Source organism: Apteryx mantelli, chromosome 9, assembly GCF_036417845.1.
Source record: "Apteryx mantelli isolate bAptMan1 chromosome 9, bAptMan1.hap1, whole genome shotgun sequence".
Lineage (NCBI taxonomy): Eukaryota > Metazoa > Chordata > Aves > Apterygiformes > Apterygidae > Apteryx > Apteryx mantelli.
The window spans coordinates 6,510,316-6,525,891 of NC_089986.1; the positions used below are offsets into that span (position 1 = coordinate 6,510,316).

At 47.3% G+C, this 15,576-nt stretch overlaps 1 protein-coding gene across 3 annotated transcripts; it reads right to left on the bottom strand.

Annotated features, from left to right (window-relative positions):
- Nucleotides 1-1,927: 1,927 nt before the first annotated feature.
- SLC2A2 (solute carrier family 2 member 2) lies at nucleotides 1,928-15,375 on the bottom strand. Of its 3 annotated transcripts, XM_067301419.1 has the most exons (10): nucleotides 15,284-15,375; nucleotides 14,670-14,938; nucleotides 13,496-13,620; nucleotides 12,428-12,543; nucleotides 10,559-10,721; nucleotides 9,197-9,384; nucleotides 8,013-8,117; nucleotides 5,961-6,062; nucleotides 4,513-4,716; nucleotides 1,928-4,307 (listed from the first exon to the last, which is right to left on the bottom strand). In XM_067301419.1, the coding sequence occupies exons 2-10, from the start codon at nucleotides 14,756-14,758 to the stop codon at nucleotides 4,104-4,106; spliced, it is 1,296 nt and encodes a 431-aa protein (XP_067157520.1). In that variant the 5' UTR covers nucleotides 14,759-14,938; nucleotides 15,284-15,375; the 3' UTR covers nucleotides 1,928-4,103. The 3 variants fall into 3 exon arrangements, with proteins under 3 accessions (XP_067157520.1, XP_067157519.1, XP_013800675.1); XM_067301418.1 differs by lacking the exon at nucleotides 15,284-15,375 and having other exon boundaries at nucleotides 1,928-4,231; nucleotides 14,670-14,829; XM_013945221.2 differs by lacking the exons at nucleotides 14,670-14,938; nucleotides 15,284-15,375 and having other exon boundaries at nucleotides 12,428-12,586; nucleotides 13,496-13,550.
- Between the last annotated feature and the right edge of the window lie 201 nt (nucleotides 15,376-15,576).

Genomic DNA, 15,576 nt, shown 5'->3' on the forward strand with positions numbered 1-15,576 from the left:
TTAACCAGCTCCTGTGACCCTTTCCTGCAGCGATCGCCATACAAGGTAAAAGCGCACTTGCGATAGTCTCGCCCGGCCTATGAGATAATCCTTACGCAGCAGCCCTGGCACGGACGGAAGAGCCAAAGCGTTGAGCAGCGACGAGCCCCGCACAGCCTTTCCCGTGCTGCAGCCTGCACCGCTGCAAGCGTTAGCAAAACTGATTTGAAAACCCCCCAGGAGGAGCAGAGCCTCATCCCCAGGGGGATTTACAGACAGATGAAACGATAATAGTAAAGTGCACAAAGGAGCGCTGTCCGATTGTGGCCGAAGAAAGCCGGAGAGGATCTCCTCCGGGAGGTCCCGCTCGGCCCGGACAGAGAAGACTTGCTTCCCTCTGCCGCCGCGGCTGCTGAGGAGTCCGAGAAGCAAGACCCGAAACTCAGCACCGCCCGGTCGCGGGGGGCATCGCGTTAGCCTGCAGGATTCACAGGGTGCTGGCAGCAGACCAGAGAAAAGCAGATGGGGTGCAAAAAAAAAAAAAAAAAAAAGGCACAAAATTTATTGGTATCTGATGTCTGTTACCTCTGAGGCTCCTATTTCGAACTACATGGTCTTAACTATAGCTCAGCCAAAAGCTTCCCAGAGGTGTGGGGGAAATTAAGGAGAGAAAGCCTGATTGAGCATACGCATGGCTTTCGGCTGATAACTGCTTTTAAAGAACCATTTTACTGCCTCTGAACCCCTGGGTAGATGTTACATGAACTTCAGGAATATATCTATCGGTACGTGGTTTTTGTTAAACTAATGTATTTGCTACATTACAATAATTGAATCCAGCTTTTTATTATCGTTCATTTAGTAATACATAGGAAAACCCAGACTGGCTGGCTGAGAGTGTTACTAAATGAATGACCCCTCACTGCTGAGCTATTAATTCTGAATCTAGCCCATCTTGGCAGTGTCATTGACTGACACCCCTCAGGCTTTAGGATGAAGCTCAGCGGAAATTTAGTGAAGAGTTTTTGGACATCCTTTCTCATGTTAAACAATCTGCATCAAAGTGTGAAGGAGAATCCACTTAGAATGGGGATTGGTGGGGGGTTCTTGAAATTAGGGCTGGTTAAACACTTTCGCTTAAACTGTTTCTACAGAAAAAAGTTATTCTGATGAAACTAGTTTTCTTCTTTAATCCTCTTGATCTTTCTTTAAAATATTCAGTTAACTTGCATGTGTGTCACGGAGAGGCACTGACTTGCTCCCTCGTCCTCCAGCAATGGGGCGATGGTAATCTCTTCTTCCTCCTCCTCCTCCTCCTCCTCCTCTTCCTCCTGCTCCCTGTCCAGCTGCTTCTCCCCTCTCCAGCAGCACAGCTCTCCCGCTGACCTGTGCCTCATATTGCACGCACGGGCCGTTTCGGAGCCTTCGCTCATCTTTTTTCTGCCGTGGTTCAGGACTGCCCCTGTGAGTCCAGAGGCCTGCTCTGCTCCAAGGCATGTGGGAAGCTTGATTTTTCCTTCCTTCTTTGCCATGTGTCCATGTAGGACAGATTTCTCCCCGAATGCTCCTCCTGCCTCTCAGTCCCAGCAAGGCACCAGGGCCAACACCCTGGAGAAGTCCGTGGGCAGGCTGGCGCTGTAGAGCCGTTGGCTCTGAGGAAGATGGACCTGGGAGCACGGGCTCAAGGGGAAGGTGAGGACCTGCCATGTGCAAGCCAGCACCTCGCTGCCAGGGCATGGGAGGAAACCGCGCAGGAGGAGCACAGGGATGTGGGCCTGGCACCAGGTCAGCATGGTTTTAAGCTTAAAGCATTAAACTGTACCAACATCTATGCATGCATGTGTGTGTTCAGAGAATGTGTTGCCCCAGGCAGAAGGGTTTTACAGGTGGATGGTGGGGACGGCTGGGGTTAGAAGTAGGTACATCTCCAGGGAGGGCTCATCCCGGCTCAGGGAGCCAGCTCCGACCGGCTCCAGGGCTATTTGGCCCCGGAACTGCTGACTCCCAGCCCTGCGGTCTCACCTCTGGACCGTGCATTTCAAAAGGATTTAGCTGAGAGCCTGCATAGCAGATGCCACCTATGGAGCAAACATATCCTGCCATGGAGATACCTCCCATCTGGAGTTGGGCATATGTCTGAGATGTATAGGGGGAAAAAACAGCAGCACAAGCCAAGACATGACATAGATGTTGTTCATTGTCACTTTCATGTAACAGACAGAGGTGACATTGCTGAAAGCAAGAACCCATCCCTCTCGTTTTTCCTTTTTTACATTCAGAAAGTCCATTATAATATTTAACTACCTGCAATAGACACCACGGAGAGCTTCTGAGCTTGCCATCTCAGCTAGTCACTTCCCAGGAAACCTGTGTGCTGTAAACAGACTCGGGCAGTTTGACCCAGAGCCTGTGTCCCAGCTCTGCTGCTCTCTTCTGTACACTGCAGCCTACGGTCCTGGTTTTTACACACTCTACATGTACAGTTTCAGCCCCAAGTTCTCTATTGACCCTATTCTTCTCTAGTACAATCCGGCAGTCGCTTCAGGAAAGCCTTTGGTGCAGTCTCATTACTTCAGTGCACACAATGGGGCCAAATGCATCCTCCTTGGCCCATCTATTCTGATGCTTTTCATTATGTTTGATCCTCTGTTACCCTATTGTTACTGCTTCACCTAGTCGTTGTGAGCTCCCAGGGACTGAGCAGTGCTAGTGTTCATTACTAAATAAATAATGGGTTTCTGTCCTGAGAAAGTTGCTAGAAAGTATCCTGGTATCACAACAAAGAACATGCAATCTTAAAGCTCAAGCAAATAGCAGGCTCTTACAATTGTTCCATCATATCACCCAAAAAGGAAGAAAAATCCTTGCAGTTTGATTTTCTCACATGCAGGTATCTCATAAAGAAGCAAAAAGAGCACAAATAAAGATACAGAAACAAACCAACCTCCTCCTTGCATGCTATCTTTGCTGAAGCACACCCCAGCCAGCAAAACTGTCAGTGGTGCAAAGCGGGATTCAAATCAGTAGAGCGTCTTGCAGTTAATGGTGCTGTACCAATTTACCCTTTGGGTTATTATGAATTGTTATGGTACAGGGGAGTCCCATGGGCCTAAGCATTGTACAAAAGGGGAGAGAGAGACCCTGCTTGAAAGAGCTTTCAGCCTGAATAGGGAAGGCAGACAAAGAGGGTGAGGAAGGAGGAGCAGCGAAGGGAGATGACCTAGCAATGGTCACACCTTGTGTTGGATGGCAGCAGGACTCGGGTGTCCTCATCTGTGGGTCAGGAGTGCACAGGCATGCCTGTGACTTGTGCTGGAGCAGAGATAAGGGAGAGAGGATAAGGGAGAGAGCTTTTCTGAGAGGAAAGAGCAGTTAAATAGTTTGGCTAATACAAAAAAAAAACCAACAGTGCACTTCAACACAGCCAGAGTTTCTAAGATTCTCCTCAAACATGTTGGGACTTAAGAAATTCTTATGAGATTGGGCACCCCTTCCATGATGCTTAGACAGCAAAGTAAGTGAGGTGCATCCCAACCAATTCAAATGGGATCTACCTTCTTCCTCTGTACAGGTAAGAGTAAGGAGGACTTTGCTCTGTCTATCGTGCTTAGCACCTAACGGGATCAGTGCTTTGTGCTGATAACACCACTACAGTAACACTTGGTTTCCAAGGCTTCAGATCACTCAGCAGAAGGAAGCAGCAGACCCGAGAAGAAAAGGTGAAAACGTAAGAATACAGAATCACCCAATCCCTCTTCCTTCGTTCCGTCTGATTTACGACCATGTTAAATTTATATGCTCGACCAGCTAATAAGTTCATTATCCTACTGGGCTGTTTCAGTGGGGCATGAAGATGTACATGTAACATTCCTTCCGTTCTTTCCTGTGGCTCTTTCTGGAGCCCAGGTATATGGAGTATTTTAGAGTAAAATACCAGGTTAGCTCCTGCAGCTCTAAGGCGCAAACGTTACCAGCCACAGCAGCCAGAAGGCATCAGACTGGTTTATCTTCCTGGTTTGTCAGCTGCAAGGTTTTTGTGAAATGATACTTTTGCCTAAGGTTCTTTCCGTTGTGTTTAAAGGAAGTCCATGCTTAATCCCTTCTTTCTGTGCACGTTGTGATTTCTAGGCCTCCTCGCTGCCTCTCAGGTCTTCCAGCTCAGTCATGGCTTTGGCACCTTTGGTGGCTGAGCGCTTCTTGCGGCGGAACACAGCTGAGATCTCTTCAAATGACTTTCCTTTTGTTTCTGGTACTTTAAAATACGCAAACAGAAAGAAGGCTAAAAGCAGAGCTGCAAAGATCGCAAACACATATGGTCCACACAGATCCTGCAATGGGAAAAGTGAGAACAGAGGAACCACCATGAGCACTGCAGGGTTTACTTATCGTTTGTACCACAGATGGTTAAGATTTTCAGAGGGATTTGGATATCTGGGAGGTACATGCACATCCTGCTAGGTTGCTTTGGAAGCCTCACCCAGCACTGGGATCACACGAGTCATTTATTTGTAAGGTTTTAGAAGGATTTCTTACCGCAATGTACTGGAAACACATTCCAACGATGAAGTTGCAGGTCCAGTTGCAGAAGCCAGCGATTGCAATGGCGGCAGGGCGAGGGCCTTGGCTGAACAGTTCGGCTACGATAAACCAGGGGATGGGCCCAGGCCCGACTTCAAAGAAAATGACAAAGAGAAAGATTGCGACCATGCTAACATAGCTCATCCAGGCAAACTGGCTCTGCAAAAGAGTGAATTCAGTGTTACAGTCCCAACACGACTCTCATTAATTAGCACTAATTACTTTAATTACGGTTCTCTTTTAGAAATTTTTTCCTACACAGACAAGCAGGGAAAAGGACTGGACATGCATAAATAAAGCTCCTAGCGGATGAACAGCAGCAGGTTAGATACTGCTGTTTGCTGTGCTGGGGTAGTCTATGGGAGCACCATTAATATGAATTGTATTACCCTGGGTCCCACCAGCAATAACCAGAGCTTGCCTGGGGCCATAGCCACAACTGAGGTGCAACCGCTGGCTCTGTGCAACCTCTCTGGATGGGCTCCACGAGCAGACACCTGGGTAGCACATACTCAGGTGGCTTTTGAGTGCTCTGCTGACCAGTCTGGGCATCTGGCCCATGTGAATCTGTGTCATCTGGCTGGTGATTTCGCAGTTAAGCTAAGCTGATCAAACTCTGCAGGGGTGGTTTTGCCTGGCTGTGCCCCTAGAACCAGCTGAGCACAGTGCCACTGTTGCTGCTGGCAGAAGGAGGTGGCAGTTTGCAGCTACATCAGCGCAGTTGCATCTTCAAACCCTCTCCTTACCTGCAGAGCAGCCAGAGAGGCTAAATGATGTTGTCATTAATAAACAGGGTTGAGGATGCCACCCACTGCTTTATTTTCCATCATGACAGGAACTTGTGCCAGTGTTTGGAACTGACTTTAGTAGGGGCTGGCTCCATTCTCTACCTGTTCTCATGCACTGCCCTGTGTCCTTCACACCCTTACCTCTCTCTTGGGGGCTTGAAGGAACAATTTGTACCTTTTTCTAAGGTAAGATACCAGTCTAGCATCTATGCACCAAACCAGAGAGACACAAGTTGAGGGTTTAGGGCACACAGTGTTTGCATGTGGAGGTACACCCATAGTTTACTTAGCAGGTGTGAGATCACCCTGTGGGAATAGCACAGAGCTATGTGTAAGAGAGAATTGAGTTTGTCCGAGGGCTCAGGGAGGAGGCACACATTTTTTCTAGCAGTGGTTAAATGAGCACTGGGGTATCATGGGGCTGGAGAGAGCAACCCCCTCAGGCACTGCTGTAACCCAAGATGACTCCACCGATGGGCATTTTGAACTGTCCTTTCTAAGGACAAATGTTTTCCAAACTTCCTTGAGATGAACATGCAAAACAATCAGTTTAAGGGGTAGTTTGTCTTCTCTTGTTTACAAACCATGGAGAAAAAAATGGAGAGAAACGCTTACCAGGAGTACAAGTCCAACTGTCATGGCCGCAGCGCTTGCCAACATACCCATCAAACCAGACAGGAATAGGGAGCGTCTCCCTGCCTTCTCCACAAGAAAGACCTATAGAAACACAGGCAGCAAATCAGTCTTTGGCATCCTTGCTTTCAGGAAGTTCGTTCAGGGCTATTAGCAATGAACAGCCTACCACTACTAGCAGTGGACAACTACCACTACCAGGCAGCATTGCTGCTGTCCTAGCTCACATGGTAGAAATTTATGTGCCGGTTTCCAAAAGTCACAGCTGAAACTCTGCATATGCCTATTGGGGAGGCATATTAAACAGCTGCCCTGCCAAGGGCAAGGCAAAACCATGTATACACAGAGCTCATGCATTTCCAAACTCTAAGGACTTCCCACTGTTCTTTTTTTGAGGAAGAATAAAGTCACAGGGTTTGCACTAGTTTGGAAATAGCCTTCAAAATATAGCATGATGGAAGTCACATCACATGCCTTTGCACAATGCCTGTACTAGGCAGGGAAAGCTTTGTAGCTACAGCCTGGTCCAGGCAGCTGGAAACAGGATTTTTTCCTCCTATGGCTTCCAGACTTTTTTTCCTTCCTTGGTAGCACAAGACTTAATTTGCTCCTTCTTGGCATCTTTTGGGGGACACCAGTCATCTCACCCAACTTTAGACATCTAAGTCTGAACCAATCACTTCACCCAATGGAGAGCTGTAGCTAACTCCAGAGGGCAATGCACCTAGCCTGCTGTAAGATACCATGCATTAGCCTCCGAAGCTGCCTGCTCCTTGCCTTCCCCTCTGAAGGACACCTGTGGCCATAAATTCAGTCTTCCTTTCCTGAAATTATGGCAGATGATTTCTGCTTCTAGGAGACTGTCTTTTTTTCTGGAGGCAGTTCATCCTGCTAACTCATTAAGTTGCAGACAGCAAGCTTTCGCAATCCCTTCTCCCCTTGCCAAGGGCCTCCCGACTGTCAGTGGTTCTGCAGACATGCCTTTTGATCAGGGTCTGTCATTTATTGACAAATTGTAGATAATTTTTAAGTGCCAAAAGAAGCAAAGAGCAAACGTCCCCAGCCTGCAAGTACAGCACACTCGTGGCTGATACTGAATTGCAGGAGAACAGACAAGCTAGGGGCAGATCTCTTCCAGCCAGGCAGCCACACAGCCTAGGTCCCTCATTTCACAATAAACACATACCATCTTCTTTATAGGGGCTGGGTGTACTTTCTCTAAAGCAGTTACACCCAGAGAACTCCTATCTCATCGGCATTTTATGGCAGACTAAGACCTCTTAGAGCTGTGTATTTCTACCTTGCATCTAGTCCTGCTTCATGGTGGGTAAAAGGCCTTTGCTCCCTAAGGCTCTCTGGAGATATGAGGGAAGTGGTTTGGCTTGGTATTTCCTGCTCTTCTGATAATAATGGCCACTTTAAAAAATAATTGCCTGCTGTTTGGAATTGTGTTAATACTCTCTGGAGAGTGACAAATGATGAGAAAGGCTGTGAAAACTGAAAGCATCCTTTTACTGCTACAGAGCTATGCCTAGATATGATGAGGACGGGTGCTACATTAATTTTATTAGTGTGGACTAGCCTCTAGATATTACTCAGGTAGGTGCTATGTAAAAACAGAAGAAAATTTGGAAGACAATAGGTAAAAAGAGAGGTTGTGGGCAGCTGACTTTCCCCGCCACAACCCAAAGCACCTACCTGTTCCCAGATGAAAATAGGATCAGCAGAACTTCAGTCTCAAAGGTATCTTTTATTTTGCTGGAAATGCCAAGCTACCTGAGCTTCGCTGAACATGGTAATGCATTTTTAATTCATGGAGTATTTAGCAGCGCTGTTTGATAGCAATGAATTGTATTTCAAGGCTTGATTTTCAAATGGGACATGGCTAAAGAAAGATTTTTCCTGAGAGTAAGGTGTGCAAGGTCAACCCTGCAAAACTGCAAATCCCAGTCCCAGGTCCAGCATAAAATCTTGTTTTAAAATAAAATTATATTTTACTTGCTTTTGTAATCTAGGCCAGAAATATTTACTTACAGAGATAACAGTGAAGACTGTGTTCACGACTCCAACGCCAATGGTTGCGTAAACTGGTTGATCAACTCCAGCTCTCTCAAAAATGTTTGTAGAGTAGTAAAAGATCTATCAAAATACATTAGGATAAAGGATTAGATAACAAGGCTGGTAGAACTTTTTGTCCTCTTGAGGGAAGAGTTGCATTTGCTTGGCTGAGATTTGAAGTAATTTAATTATGATTAGTTTTTCAACTTTTTAATGATTTGTTATAATAATTAAAGTTGAAACTTTCAAAGGAGCCTAAGGGAGTTTAAAATCCCACTGAAATTCCCCTCCTGAACTATGGCATTTGCACATTTAAAAATGTTTTCTTCCATGTAGTTCTGTGTTTAATCTTGAAAGCCAGTCACCAGCAGAGTGTGTTGGAGACAAATATGTTAATACGTCTGAGTTTTAAATTAATTTTATAATATTCTTGCTGCATTGGAATGACTCAAATTTCTCTTTTCCCTCAAAGAATAAGGTGCTATATTGTGGAAGTTAAGGATGGGATTAAATGGCTCCATGACCCAGTGGTTGGTGTGTGAGGCTGGGCACTGTGTCGGGCTGGGGAATCCAGGCTCCGTGAGGCCACATAGTCCCGAATCAGGTCTCCACAAGGTTGGTCATCTCTGCATGGTGTTCTACTTTGCAATGTAGAAATGCTCTTAATCTTTTGCAAGTTAGTGGGATAGAGGCTTCTAGGGCCAACCTTTGTAAAGCTGCCACCAGACCTTCAAAAATGTAAGTCACTTTTGGAAAGTAGGCTGTGCCCCCATGCGTAAAATGGTAATTTCTGGTATCTCAGGAGGTGCTGCAAAGGCTGGAATAGAATAGCTCTTCTGGACTCTCCATGGGTGAGCGCATAGCCATTAAAGAGAGCAAACTGCTGATAAATTCAGGTATAATAAGGGCCATAGAAGTAGTCAGCATGGACCCGTTGTGCTAGTGGATTTACGCAGAACTCTGTCACACCGTCTCAACCCTGCTATCTGCCCACAGCTGTTCTCAACGATGGGGAATTCCTTAAATGCTGATGGTGGTGACCTAGAAGCTACTGAAGTCACAGCAAAGGTTCATATCCAGCCCCCGTGCTTGGACCGAGCCAGAATTGCCTTTTTGTGCTTGGTGTGGGTTTCTTTAAAGGGAAATGTTGGGAGACTTACTGCATTGATTCCTGAGAACTGCTGGGATATCTGAACCATCAGCGCCACTATGACTGCCTGCCTGTATTTTGAAGAGGTGAAAAGCTGCCTTATGGAGACTTTCTTTTCACTGGCAGCTTCTTGTTTTTCCTTTTCCATCTCAGCAATCTCTTTCATCAGGTCACAGTTTCCTCGAAGCCTTTTCAGACCTCAAGAAAAAGAAGATCACTGTTTTATTTTCAAAGGGAAAAATGCGAGCTAGGAATACAGTAACAAGAGCAGTCTCTCTAGCCAAAGCTCAAGGTAAGCCATTTGAATGGACAATGGTGGGTACTTCCCAAACTCCAGCTCTGAGGACTCCTGCGGCACATCAACTGCTCGCTAATGGCCCAGGGAAGCCCCTAAATGTGTCTGCTTGGCAAGGTGCAGCTGTATGTTAGTGTGCTCTGAGACACCAGGTTCAAGCCTCATCTTTCAGTAATGTTTATTAGTCTCATGCAAACATATCTTAACAGTGCCTGGTCCAGAGCTAATTTATACTTCGGCAGCTCAGAGCACAGGCGTGCAGCTACCTGCCCCTAAGCATGTGGACATCCCCTGTTTTAATCAGTGCTGGCTTTTCATCTCACTTTTCAGCTGGTTCCTACCATTGACTGCTCTTATCGCTTGTAGAGACAGCTGGAACCAGCTAAGAGGTGCCATGCTGGGAGATGTATAAGCTATTGCGGTAACCACTCTGGATTTCCAGTGTAATTGTGAATAACACTGAGGAGAGAGAAGAGCTGTCCCCTGAAAGGTGTCTGTTTTATACCTGATTGAAAACCTTTCCAACTGAACAGAGATTTTGAGGGGTGGCGAGAGGGAGGAAGGAGAATTGATTTGCCAGAATCAAAGCATATCCCAGAAACATGCCCTTGTCACCCAGACAATGAAGTGGAAAAGAAGTCAAAAATTATGAAACAGAACAAAACCTTCTGGCAGATCTTCAAGCAGGATTTTTTCCTCCACTAAAGTTTCATTTTGCAGAACATTTCAGATTTCTCTATTTTGTTCTTACTCAGAACAAGCTCTTTTTGAAAGGGGTAATTTCCCCCCAAACTGCAGTTTTGGTTTTATCGGAAAACTCTGTTCCATCCATTTGATGGAAAGGAGTAACAAAATAAGGCTCACAACATAAGCAGTAACATATAAGCACTCGTGCATTAGTCAGTGAATATATGTGGGTGTCCAAAATCCCTCCAGTGAGTGTGCTTGCTGTGGGATGGAACAACTATACCCACTTACAAGTGTATGCACTCAGCCAGACTTTTCCCTTTTCCTGTTTAATTCTGGAGGCTAATAGTGTAAAAACAACTACAGACAAAACCAGAAATTGTGTCTTACTTTTTTTAGCTTCCTCCACTTTTCCCAGTTTGATGTAAAGGTATCTGGGGCTCTCAGGACACAGCAAGAGCAGGAAGAACTGCAGGAGAGCAGCCGCACCAGACAGAGCAAGGAGCAGGGGCCACATCTCATCGTTGCCCAGCAGAAAGTCTAGTCCAAGAACCTGGAATAATTGAGTCATGTTTGAATGGAGCTGATATATTTTACACTTTAGAACAAGAAACTGATTGACTACTGTGGCATTTCTAAGTGACAACGCGGAAGAGAACTAGAAGCAACTAGTTCTTCTCAGTCCCAACAATTTGATTTCTTTAGTTATGATACACGTTTACAATGAGGAAATGAGCAGATGGCATAAAATGTCATGAACAAGGCATAGACAGGCCTAGCTGTGCTGTGGGACAAGCCTCTGAAACACCTCTGCCCATTTGGAGTAACTCAGTACTGCACTCCAGCAAAGCCACACATAACCTGTGCAGCTGGCGGCAGGAGTTCATCTTTGGAGTTTGATGCTGGCTGGAGACCTGTGTCTGGCCAGCCGGAGAGCGGCTGTTTGGTTAATGCTGCTTTGCTAGTCTACGTTCATGTTGTCCCATCTACACTGCTATGTGACTTTGCAGATACCAGTCACTGGTGAAAGTCTAATTGTAAGGCTCCACAATAAATGGTAAAATAGAGCCAGAATTAGGCCTCTGTGTAAATAGCTTGGCAAATATAGACAAGCAGATGAAATATTTTCTCCTCAGGCCTTGTTCTTCTGGATTTTTAGGGCTATGGATTTGTACAATGTTGTTTTCTTTCTGTAATTGTTCTTAGGAGAACAAACAGGAGAAAAAATGTCATAGAATGCACTTTGAGGAAAACCCTCCTGTATTCACGAATCTGTGTGTCTTTGGTGTTGACACCTGCATATATATAAGGATATAATTTAGCCCTCTTGAGTTCTCCTTATCAAGCTCTCCTCTCTGCTTCCTCCATGCTTGCTTCTCGCAGAATCAGAATTAGCTAATGCAAATCTCCGGTGTGCCTGCATATCTGTCCTAAGGAGCTCCACAAGGTCTGGAGCTCAAATTGAAATTCATGCTGCAGTGGATGCCTGATGCACCAACACAGAGTGAACTCTGGGGCTGCAACATGGCATCTGGAGTTGACTTTCAGCAAATATGCTAACTCCAGCTTTGCTTTGTGTGTGTGTTTATAGTATTGAAATAGGTGTTCCAAAGAGGTTGAGTACTTTAAAATTGAAATGAGCTTTCTAAACAAAACATTGGCAAACTTTTTCTTTCAACTATTTGCAAATCTTTTTTTGTATTTTCACAGCTAATGAAGGAGGCAGAACCTACCTTACAATCTTTTTTCCCATGTTTTTTCCAGAAAAGAACAGTAAGCAATATTCTTTGGCTAAGTCAAATACGATGAATTTTGTGGTTATTATAAGTTTTCTGGATGTGTTGGTTCCAGGTACGTTTATACGCCAGCCTGCCATGTACCTGAGACTCCTGCCGCAGTGGACAATGCTGATGGGGACATTCCTACTTTTCTGATAAAGCCATTTTTGAGTACCTGAATATGAAGGACCTCATGTTCAGGATCCAGTCTGGCTCTGATGAGACGCACACAAAAACTTTGCAGGGAAGGAGAGAAATTGTTTGCAGAAGTATTTTTGATTTCTTGAGAGGAAGTGTTCTTTGGTAAGGACACTTCTGAATCAAGGTAGGAGTTCAATCCCATCAAAGCAAATTGCTTCAAACTCTCCTTCAGTTTTGGGGTGAAATTATAAGAGATTTCTCAAGGGTTTCCTCAGATTGTCACTGGGGTCTGCCTAATCACTTAAATACCCTCTCTGGTCCTGTGCATATTCCCCCTTACCTGGCTGATAAGAATACCCGTGACGATAGCAAGCTGGTGCAGCGTTCCCAGCGCTCCTCGGAGGGCCGTGGGAGAGACCTCGCTGACGTACATGGGCACCAGTCCGGAGGACAGTCCTGCACAGAGCATACACGGGCGTCACGTCTTCTAGCTGGCAGCCTGGCAATCAACAGAAACAGCTTCCCAAGCTGGAAAGGAGGATGGAGCCTGTGTGCTGTTTCCTGTGTCCTGCCGAACCCCTAGGTGCCCTTTTCCCTGGCCAGGAGTGGGAAATGCCTGGCACTTTGCAAAAAGTGCTCAAATATGCTCTGATTCAGAACCACAGTTCAGTAGATCTTTACTTTTGAACATGTACGTAGCACAGAGCAGAAATGATCTACTAAGAGAGCTTATTTCAGACCAAAGAGCTTTCAAAATCTTGTCTTGAACCTTCGAAAGGGAGTATTATATCTGCCCACCAGTGGCAATGCTAATGACTTCTTCTTCTAAGGTAATTCTAAAGTAAGTCCACCTTATCAACCTCCCGTCTTCTCTTTCCCCTGTCCACAATACTACCATAGCTAGTACTGTTATCTAGGGAACATTTTAAACAGCATGAATAACAACATACTGTTATAGTAACGACAGCAACCAAGAGCAAACCTTAAAGGTGCTGCTCACCAAGGCACGGCTAGTTTCTAGTATAAGTAAAATAAACTGACTTCATGACAGAGCCAACCTAAATACTTCTGAAAAAGATTTTGAAGTGAGGAGGGCAGGCGTGAATGGGAAGAGGGAAATTCCCACATGTGAAACCCCTTGTTAAATAAAAAAAAGATTAAAAAATAGGAGAAACTCCTGAACTGCAGCCCCGGTTTGGCACAGCACAGCCCTTCTCCCGGTGGCTCCTGGGACAAGCCCGTTCCTGACCCACTGGGGTCCCCAATGGGGCACAAGTCCCTGTCCCCCAGACGGGAGCTGGTGAGCTGGGGGCCGTAGCGTGTCCCCCACTGTGTCTCTGCGGGTGTTCATGTCATGCGGGTGCTCAGCCCTGCCGCCGGCACGCTGCGGCAGCCTACTCTGACTTACCGCAGTACAGGCCCACAATGGCTCTCCCGGCGATGATGAGGATGTGAGAGGGTCCAAATTTTGCCAGCCCCATGAGGAGGTTCCCGGCGATGGAAAGGACATTCACAACCAGCATAGCTTTGACCCTGCAATTCAGCAACAGCAGAGCTACATTGGGATTGTCAATCTGGCCTGGAAACCATGTGGACGCCAGCTGGGGCTGAGCGCTGCCAGGAAAGGCCGGATGCCCGGGGATGGGGGTGACCCTGCTCAACACCGGCGTGTCTGATGCACGGCGATGCCATGTGCCTCGCAAGGTGCACGCCGCATTTCTCAGCGGCGCTGGGGGCAAAAAGCAGGATCGGAGCAGAAGGGCTAGTGCGGATCGGCGCACGAGGCAGCCAAGCTGCATCGCGAGAGGAAAAACCCTAGCCCCTTGCTTTGCCATTTAGTTCTGACCCCTCTCTTATTGAAAATTTTGCCAGTATTCACACGATCTGTTGTCAGTCGAACCCAACTGCAAGCACACTTCACGTCAGCCTGCGTGTCCCCAGCCGGAGTAACGCACCGTCCCGCGCGCATTGTGACAGAAAATCAGAGCAAATGTCAAGTGAGTTAATCAGCGCTACAGGGGAAAGAATAATGATCATGTGCGTGGAAAGATATATGAAAGGGGCGCAATCAGAGCTGCTAAAAGCATATTATACACCCTGTGCAAATGCTATTCAACTATCCTCCTCTTCCCTTTGTCACAAAAAAAATAGAACAAAATTAAAAAGTTAATAAAGGCTTCTCATCAATTTCTTGTCTGCAGTGCTAAAAGTTACAATAAAAAGTCTGATTTATAATTTAGGATTTTAATAAGCCAGACTCTTGTAATGTTTGGAATGATATTTTGGAGGTTTGATTTTTTTTTTTCATTAAATTGGGAAAAATAGTACAAAAGGCATTTCTACAGGGAGAAAACAGTTCTAGGGGGGAAAATCAAACAAAAAGGCTTAGACTGTAATAATTTGAAATTAATAGAAGGGGATTTATGTGCTGTCACTCGCATGCCTGGCGAGAGATTGGGGAGGAGGTGGAGGGCTGATGCAGACTTACAGCTGCAGGCTCTCAGCTCCCAGGAAGTTATGAAAACCAGAATTGATGAGTTTAGCGTCTCCGAGCGGGAGCGGGTGCCGCGGCCGGCTCTCACCTCCCCAGCCGGTCGCCGATCCAGCCCACGGTGAAGGAAGAGATCATGCCGCCGACGGCAAACACGGACACCGAGAGGGACCAGTACATGGTGAGGACGGGGTGGGGGCCGGTGTCCGTCGCCGTCACCTCGGGCTCTGCCGCGCTCCCCGAGCCCTCCCACGCTGCCAGGCTGGGGCCAGCCGTGCCGCCATCGGCCCCGGAGGCGTTGAGGACAAGGCTCTCCGCGGGGGCCACCCCCAGCACCCGCCCGTAGTGGGCCTCTATCACCTGCAGAGGAGAAACACCGTCAGCCTGGTGGCCTCCCCCCCGTCCCGGCCCCGTTTTGGGGGGTTTTGCAGCCCCAACGCAGGCGCTGAGCCCCTCTGGGCACTGGCATTGCTTTTGCATTAAAAAACGACACTGAGAAATTCAGATGGCAGAGGAGGGATGCAGATAGCTTTCTCACTGCCCTAACTTATCATGGAGGTTTTATACCGTGGGAGATAACTCCTCGGAGAGAGACAGTGCCCTCCTGGATGCTTCTCCGAGTTAAAACCCAGACCCCCTTGGGCTGCCCGAGACGCTCACCCCTCGGCGATGTGCCGTTTTGCAGGGCCGACCCGCTGCGCTTACCTTCTGGGGAGCGTTGATGACGCCCAGGCTGTAGCCGTACTGGAAGAAGCCCAGCACGGCGGTGAAGACGGAGAGCAGCAGCGTTCCCGTGAGGTGCTGCAAGAGAGAGCAGAGACCAGCCTCACCGCGCTGTCCCGCGGGCGCCCCGTGTCCAGCCCTGCTGCCCCCGCGCAAACCCCAGGCGCTTCCGCGGTGGGGACGCCGTGCCACCCCGTCCCTGCCCCGGGGGAGCCCCCGCGGGACCCCGCTCCCTGGGCGGCGGTGGAGGAGGCACCCAGAGCCCCGCTGCCGCA

Coding starts and splice junctions, on each gene's coding strand:
- SLC2A2 (XM_067301419.1), bottom strand. CDS start 14,758: ATGTACTGGTCCCTCTCGGTGTCCGTGTTTGCCGTCGGCGGCATGATC. Junction 6,063..8,012: donor CAGTCTTCACTGTTATCTCT/GTAAGTAAATAT, acceptor GTGTTTCTATAG/GTCTTTCTTGTGGAGAAGGC. Junction 4,308..4,512: donor TGTGTTTCCAGTACATTGCG/GTAAGAAATCCT, acceptor TTCCCATTGCAG/GATCTGTGTGGACCATATGT.